At 37.1% G+C, this 8,723-nt stretch overlaps 1 protein-coding gene across 1 annotated transcript; it reads right to left on the minus strand.

Annotated features, from left to right (window-relative positions):
• Nucleotides 1–285: 285 nt before the first annotated feature.
• Nucleotides 286–8,723, minus strand: LOC135072404 (GRIP and coiled-coil domain-containing protein 1). The gene is made up of 12 exons (XM_063966312.1): nt 8,409–8,723; nt 8,044–8,139; nt 7,845–7,954; nt 7,348–7,493; nt 6,908–6,990; nt 6,635–6,807; nt 5,167–5,395; nt 4,142–4,536; nt 3,472–3,675; nt 2,817–2,926; nt 2,383–2,460; nt 286–1,774 (listed from the first exon to the last, which is right to left on the minus strand). The coding sequence occupies exons 1-12, from the start codon at nt 8,491–8,493 to the stop codon at nt 1,603–1,605; spliced, it is 1,881 nt and encodes a 626-aa protein (XP_063822382.1). The 5' UTR covers nt 8,494–8,723; the 3' UTR covers nt 286–1,602.

The following is an 8,723-nucleotide window of genomic DNA, read 5'->3' on the forward strand; positions in this document are numbered from 1 at the left end:
TGACGGGTTTTCAATCTCTTTGTCCGAATAATGATAACGATGATTTTTTTTCAATTAACCCGATTTAGTTTTTCCAAAAACAAAATTACTTCAATTATTTTACTTTATAATTTGGAATTAAAGTAAAAACTCATACAATATAGAAAGCTCTATTTTTACATTGCTGTGTAGCATCCGCTGGACAAAAGAATTCACAATAACAACAATAATTACATATATGAATATAGTCACTTTAAAAGCACTAGAGTTAGCAAATAAAAGATACAGATTTCAATATCCATAATTTTTATTACTAAACGTAGATTTGACACCAATAATCACTTACAATATAAATAAATAATTGATTCGGAATGTATCATTCATGAATACAAAAGTAATTTACTGACTCAAAGTAAGGATTAAAATATTATGAGGACATCGAAACAACAATTAGACCAAACGTAACAAAAACTTTTATCAAAAATAAAAATATTTATATTTCTGTAGACTAGACTAGAATACTTTTAATTTATAATTTAAAACAGTAAGAATATAATGATTACAATTTTATAATGAAGTTTTTTGTAGATATGGTTGCAAGACGAATATTATGTAGTATATTATATTACGTTAAACGAAAATTGAAATAACCTCTTCGAGTTATACTTTGATATTATAGAACATTTAGTAAATAGCCTTATAGTGTTATAATGTTCTACGACACCATTAGATAAATAACATTTTATTATTACAAAACGCTCCATTCAGATCAGTCACTTTTATCAATCTTCTTGGATCAAATTCAATCCATCAATTGATTAAACACCACCCTATAGGTTGCGCGAATGTTACTATATACATATAGTAACATTCGCGCAACCTTTAATAAAACATCAGCAATAGGGTATTTGCCACCACCAATCTATTGACGTACTTTCTAAAACTGTCAAAACGAGACTCTCCCATAGATTTTGTATGGCAATACTAGCCAGAGACGTCAATATTCAACTCAATTAAAATTAAACTACTTTTTTCAATTACAATGCAATCAAAAATCTTAATTTACAAGTAATTTAAAATTAATTAAAATTTTAAGACTTGAATGAAGTGCCTTTTAAAAAAGTTGTGCTTTAGATTTGTTGGAGAGTGGTGACAAATACCCAATTTCGTTGCCACCTTCATTTAAAACCTTATTGTCTTGCCATAACATTCAAATACATTTTAAAAACTCAAATCCCACTCAAATCGCCCCGTTTCCTTGATAGTTGTGTACCAACTAAACACCAAATAACACTACAAATATTGTCCATCCTACAAGAAGTCATCATTCACCCTCACAAACGTAGGGTAGCTTGCATCGTCGGCATAATAGTCATAATAATCATCATACTCTGGCACCGGTGGAACGCTAGTATGTAAACGCCACATTCTAGCCATAATATGTATGATGTATGGGATATCTTGTCCACGGGTGACCGCTTGTATGATCGTGGATGCTGTAGCCGTCATTTCAGAGACACCAACCTCTATGGGTTCGTCTATGGCGTTTTGGAGCAACGGATCCTCTATAACGTCGACTATCGGCTGGATGGAGTTAGCGATCATCGACGTCACGTCTCTGCCTCAGAGAATAGACAAGACAGATGTCTTTTCTGCACTGGTGAAGTGTAGTACGGCCGCGATTGCGTTGAGCATGTGTTTGCGGCTTTCGTAGTCTGTGGACATGAGGTATGAGATGACAACGTTCTTGAGGTATTCGAGATTGGCGCCCTCTCGCGATTGAATTCGGCGGAGTCTGAAAAGTAATAGATATTTTATTAGTATTGAATACTGTGTACTAATATTGAATACTATGACTTCAGTCTTTATTTTTAACCGTTGCATCCATTTTGATTAGTTAAGGCGCTACCTCGTAAAAGTTTTCGGCCGACTGAATGCCTCGCACACTGAGGGATAGAAATATGATTTCTCAGTGCGAGGAAAGGGACAGCAATAGCGCGCGCGGCGCGGAATAAAATAACGTAAGCGACAAAAATCGGAAATCATGTATTTATTGAAAAACCAAACACTATTTAAAGAAAATAACTCGACCAGTACTTAGAATATGTTATTACCTTACCAATATACAAAATTTGGTATTGAAATATTAGCCTATCTGCTTATAAAACGAAAAACCGAGTAATAGAAGGGTCATCTTTGGATTTTTTTTCTATCGAGAAAATTGTTTCCATTCATGTTTCGGCTTCGACCAGACACTAGATTTATTAGTCAACTATGACATATTTCAAAATAAGAACATAAGTAATAAGAAAAGTACGATTAAAACTAATTCTGCGCTTCTTTAAAACGCCCAATATTCGCAAGGCATCACCTTAACAAGATTATTGCGCTTATCAAGCCTACCTGTCAATTTCTTCCTTCAGCGTTCGGATCACTTCTTTGAAACGCTCTTTTTCAATCGTAGCCTCTCGTTGACAATCTCTGTAAAATTTTGAAGAATATAAATTAATGTGATAACATCTGCAGGATATTTTTGTTTTATTAGTAAAAGTAATGGAAAAATACAATAAGTTGCAGATATAATTTTACGTAGTGAATAAACTTTGTATTTCCCCAAATTTTTGGTAATGTTTTATCGTGGCAATAATTCTCATAGATAAAAAAACATAACCCTCCTTCTGGCGCAGTCGGGCAAAAATAGGTCGTAGTCTCATTTCTAAAGCGTAATAATAAATTATAGAATGATAAAGACTTTTAGTTTGAGATAAAATTCTATACGGTCGCAGTCAGAAGTCAGTTCGTAAAATATTCTTTAACAAAATAATCTGGTTCCATACCTGTATTGCCCCTCGAGAATGTGTTTCTCTTTCCTGAGCTGCGATATGTCGAGGTCTTTGCGAGCCAACTCGTGCGCATAGTGGAGCATATGCGGCGGTGCTGTCACGTCCTGTGAAAACAAACAAATATAAATCAATTCACTAACTCGATTCAGATAACTAGATACTATAGAAGCGACGATAGCCAAACGGAGTAAGGAATATTGTGGTGAACCTACTCGTAAAACTAGCATATTTAACTTAATTCGAGGGTATAACGGGGCTATTAGTAATTTGTGCAATACAAAATAACCTAATAAAGCTACCGTACTGGCGCCACTGGCGAGAGACATGACCTCTGACTACTTCTATCTACTCTACAGTGGCGCCAACCTTGTTTACCCTCATTACTCTGGCGAGATTACAAGGGTTCCTACTATTTCGGCGCTCACCAATTGGCGTGACCATCTTAGCTTAGACAAGTGAAAAAAAATAGAAATAGTGACCGCTAATTCTACAATGATTAACAAATTAATTATAACTAATCTATGTCTAAACCTGCCTCCAACGTCTTCCTGCTACCTTTATAAGATCGTCCACCTTGTGGGTGGTGTCCCACGCTTCGCTTGTCACGTGTTGCTATGACAAAATATAACCTGTATGTATGTATACTCACCCCAAGGACTCCTTCCTTCCAATGGCCGTCTTCCACGCTGACCTTCCTAGACCGGTCGTTCCTAGCCCTTATAAAGTTGTCCGTTTCGTCCAATAGGGCGGCGTAGCGGTCGCGCTGCGTAGCCACTTGCTTCTCCAAGCTTTGGATGCGGGATTTCAGGTCGGAGGCTACTTCGGAGTGGTAGTCTTGCTCGTTCTTTAGTTTCTGGAAAATATTATGGCCCGTATTGTTATTGGTTTAAGGTTGAAGTTTGTGAAGGGTTGAAATAATGTGGGGAGTATAGATATTTACTTATAAATTAGAAGCATTTAAGTTAGTTGAAATATGTTTCAAGAGCTCTATGGTTTAGCATACAAAGGACAGATTTCTGGTATGAAAAGACCGACGCCAAAAATTATCTCGGTTCATAAAGTGTGATATTTTTATTTAGATCGTGACCCCAGTCGTTTAATCGAAAATTTAAAAAAAAACAACTTTCATGCCCGTTTTCACCACCAATCCCTAATTGTTAAGTGACCATAGGGTAACACATAACAGAAATATTGTTTTCAAAGGGGTCACTTAAAAATTAGGGATTGATGGTGAAAACAAACGGGCATCAGACCCCCAGAATTATACTTTTAGGCAAAACCACTCTTAATAAAAATTCAACTTGAATAACTTGGCATACCTCTTCATACAATTTCAAAGTATCCACTTTATCTTGTTTTTCTTCATCCAACATCATCTTGTAAGTCTCCACTTTCTCCTTTAATACCTCTATCTCGCTCTTCAGATCTTCTATCTCAGTCTGCGAGTCATCCGCACTTGAAACAGGCTTTGAATTTAGAGTTTTGTACGTTTCAAATTCCGTCCTCAATTTTTCATATTCTTCTCTGCATTTTGAATGGGCATTCTCATAACCGTCTACTTTGAAAACTGTGGATATGTCGATGGGGCTGCCAAGTTTTTCGTTTTCAGCAATCAATTCTTTCTTTAGGATGTGTATTTTGTCTATGAGTGTTTGCAGATATTCGCTGTCTGCTAGTTTCTCATTGTCTGTCTCACTTTTGGGTGTAGTTTCGCCTGAAAATATACGAATGTGTATTAGCATAGTATTGGGTAGCAAGACAAATACGCAAATAATGCACAAGCTTCAACACTTTCCATCGTTCGTTTTCGTTCGTTCGTTTCAGCCAAATGACGTCCACTGCTGGACAAAGGCCTCCCCCAAGGTTTTCCACAATGAACGGTCCTGCGCTGCCCGCATCCAGGCTCTTCCCGCGACCCTTACCAGATCGTCGGTCCACCTAGTAGGAGGCCTGCCCACGCTACGTTTTACATTGAAATGTCAATAGCTTGCTCACAAGGAATTCTCGAGCAAGCAGTGACCAATCACTGAATAGGTTTTTTTGCATTTTGACAGTGAGGTGAGGACTCAACTCTGAGGCTAACTAAATAGCACCATATTGTTAACATATTATTACTATATTTATATTGCCGTCTTTCCTGAATACTATGTGAGAGTGAATAGGCACTTACAGGGCAGATATGTACCATCCTAGACTGCATCTCACTTAACACCAGGTGCGATTGCGGTCAAATCAAATACCTGTCTCGTCATGCATAAAAAAAAACCCACAGTGTCAGATATCTCAGCGAGCTTGCTCTCAAGCAAATCCACTAAGTAAAACAAAAGAAATACATAATACCAACCTTCCACCCCATCTCCATACTCATTAGCTTGAATCTTGTCCATCAGCCGTCCATTCAACGACTCCTTCAACTGCTGGATCAGCTGTTGATCTCTTCTTCGCCTCAGGTCATACACGCCTACAGTCTCGGATAGCTCGGCAAGCTTGCTCTCGAGTAAAGCCACGCGTTCCTCTTGTCTGGCACAGATCTTACGAGCCGATTCTTCGGCGCGTTTTGCTTTTATTTGCTCCTGGCGATGGTAAAGTTAGGTTAATGCTGTTTTTTCTACAATAAGATATTGGAATTTAAATTTTTTAAATATTCTTCTGGAGGAATATCTCTTTATAAAAGGTGGAAACTTATTCCTTTAGATGGAAACTTATACTCCTTGATTATTGAGGCCAAATGGAAACCAGTACATTAGTTTATTACTGTTGTTATAAAAGCCTTGTTCGTTCTTATACGGTACCTGATCTCACTACAAACCACTCAATTTTAAAAAGTCATTTCTGGATTGTTCTTCAATTCCTACAATTTATTATGACTTCCAAAGGTACCGATGAACTAAAATGATGAGGTTTTAGAAGGTTCTAGGCTAGCTAGCCAGCTGCTCGGTGCTAAAGTCCGGTCGCCAAAGGCTGTCGCGCTCACTCACTGCGGCCGCCCGCAGACAGCAATATAATTACCAGGGTTCGAAAATATCCGATATTTATTATAAATATCAAAATATCGGATATTTATGATATATATCCGATATATATCAACTTTGATATATATCAATTTTGTATGAAAGCCATAGTATTATTTTATTGTATTATTCATGAATACTATTGCATATGTGTTACATAAACATGTTTTTAATGTTTTTAAAACTTAAGATCAGACAAATAAAGCAAAAACATAAAATCTTCTTGTAAACACGGCAAAATCAACTAAAAAACAAAAATCTTATGTCAAAAAGTACAAATACAGTTACAAATTTTAAAAATTGATATATATCATCAAAACCGGCTGGATATATATCGGATATATATCCGATATATATCAAGATATATATCCCTTGATATATATCCTCGAACCCTGATAATTACACGTGAGCGATAAGGATGGGTAGCTTGGGGTCATCGGACGAAATTCTATCTGCTCCTCGACCGGACTAGCGTGTTGTAATATGTACTTTTCGGGGAGGTGAAGTATACTGATTTATTAGTTGTACTGTAACATTTATATTCTAATTAGTGACTGCAACATGGTGTCACATTCAATGTGTTGAGTTAGCTATATTTTAGTTTTAAGCAAATTTGTACTTTTCGAATTATTAAAGATTGGACATTCAAACCCTACGCATGTCTTTCACTTAACATACCACATGGCGACCCTGCCTAAAGAAACTAAAGATTCAAGAACAACTGGCGAAAATCAACCGGCAAGACTCTAGAAACTACAAGAAAATTGAACAAATTATTAACTCTAGCCCACTGTGGCCCACCTCTCTGATGGCGACGGAGTGCGACTGCTCCAGCAGCGCCAGCTTCTGCTGCAAGCGCACCAGCAGCGCCGGGGTCTCCACCGTTCGCGCCTCAGCCCGCTGCAAGCGACGCTGCGATGCCTCTAATGAGCTACTTAGGTCGCGGACACGCTTTTCCAGTTCGGCGTGGGATGCTGAAAATGTAACAATTAATTCTTGATGATGTTTTATCTTTTGAAAGTTACAGCGGCTTTATGAAGTAGAAAAAAAATGTAGACATGAGAATTTACTGACCTTGGGCTTCTGAAGAATGAACCACTTTATCTTCCAATTTTTCTTTGGTTTTCCTTTCACTGTTCAATTTAATGTGAAGTTCTCTGTAAAATTATTTAAATTATAGCTAAAACAAGTTCAGGTTAAGTTCTAAGCTGAGGTAAGAAAAAACAAGATATAGAAAACTAGCTTTCCGCCCGCGGCTTCTTCCACGTGGAATTTTGTCTGTCACAGAAAAACTTTATCGCGCGCGTCCCTGTTTCAAAAACCAGAATAAAAACTATCCTATGTCCTTTCCCGGGACCTATGCCAATCTCTATGCCAAAGTTCATCAAAATCGCTTCAGTGGTTTAGGCGTGAAAGCGTGACAGACAGACAGACAGAGTTACTTTCGCATTTATAATATTAGTATAGAAGTATAGATAAGTAATGTCTATGAGAGGCAAGAAAATAATACTCACTTCATCATTGCAGAATGATCAGCCCTCTCTTTTTCCCTCTCCTGAATTTCATAAGCAATTTTAGCTTTCAAGTTATTAATTTCAGCCAAATGTTGCTGTACCAATGTTCTTGTCTCCTCTCTCATGGTCATTATGACATTTTCATACTGCAAAAAGTTTCATTTAAATAATTTAATAAGCTTTATTTAGACTTTCGTCTTCAGGCACTGAGGTATTTTGGACGAAAAGATGTTGCGTAGTTTCCCGAACGCTGCCCAACCGAGCAAGCTGAAGTGGCAATGGGCAGGGCACATAGTGAGCAGAACTGACAGCCGATGGGGCAGCAAGGTTCTGGAATGGAGGCCGCGTACCGGAAAACGCAGCGTGGGACATCGACCTACAAGGTGGACCGACGGCATCGTAAAGGTAGCAGGGACATCCTATGGCTGAAATGATGATGATGATGAATAAGCTTTAAAGATGAAAACATCCATATAATGTGACTTCTAAAATGGTACCTTATCTCTGGTAACTTTTTTATCAGCCTGGAATGCTTCTTCCATGCGAGCCTTTTCAGCAGTCAACGTTGATAGTGACAATGTGAGCGCTGCGACTGAATCATCTGCAACTGTGTGCAAAAATAAAATGAGGTTAACGACCATAATTTCTTATAAGTAAATATTCTAATAAGAATTAGGAACAAATTGGACTTCTTACCTCCTTCACTGGGTGTATCTGATTTATTTAAAGCCTTCAAACTTATTTCCAAGGCTTCTTTTTCCTTTGCAAGGCCTTTATAAGCTGTCACAACATCTGCAATGTATGAAAATATTACATCAATGACAATATTGTGGAAAACATCTTGTCTCTGCTACTACTACTAAAAAGCAAAATGATCAGATGTATCCCAAGTCAGTAGTTTGGAAAGGGAATGTAATTCGAAAATATCACAAAAATATCAATAAAATACAGTTATTGTAGGAACTACACTAAAATAAACATGAAACATATGGACAAGTCTAAGTAAAAATCAAATCTTTTGGACTGCTGAATAATGAACAAAATCGCATGTAGGTACATACCTCTAAGTCGTGTTTCATATCGTTTTATCTGATCTGCTTGTTTTGTTATAGTTGATATCAACTCCTGTTTTGAAAGGGACTCCATTTCTGGATCAAAACTGTATCATTGAACAACACAAAATGATGTTGCTACAGCACAGCTGATCAAACGGGGCAAGATTTTCAGTTAATTCTACAAGAAGAAATAGGAATTTTTTTGCAAAACTTCCACAAAATTCGCGCTTTGTAGGTGTATTCAAAAACAAATCAATTTCAATCAAAATCCCGATGGCTGATTAATTTTTAATTTTTCCAATTTCTTCTTTCCATCAAAAA

Source organism: Ostrinia nubilalis, chromosome 6 (genome assembly GCF_963855985.1).
Source record: "Ostrinia nubilalis chromosome 6, ilOstNubi1.1, whole genome shotgun sequence".
Taxonomy (NCBI): domain Eukaryota; kingdom Metazoa; phylum Arthropoda; class Insecta; order Lepidoptera; family Crambidae; genus Ostrinia; species Ostrinia nubilalis.

What these genes read in the sequence shown, in the direction of transcription:
- LOC135072404 (XM_063966312.1), bottom strand. Translation starts at nt 8,493, where the DNA reads ATGGAGTCCCTTTCAAAACAGGAGTTGATATCAACTATAACAAAACAA. An exon ending in AGATACACCCAGTGAAGGAG is followed by an intron (nt 7,955 to 8,043) that starts GTAAGAAGTCCA and finishes TTTTGCACACAG; the next exon opens with TTGCAGATGATTCAGTCGCA. An exon ending in GGAAGGAAGGAGTCCTTGGG is followed by an intron (nt 2,927 to 3,471) that starts GTGAGTATACAT and finishes TTGTTTTCACAG; the next exon opens with GACGTGACAGCACCGCCGCA.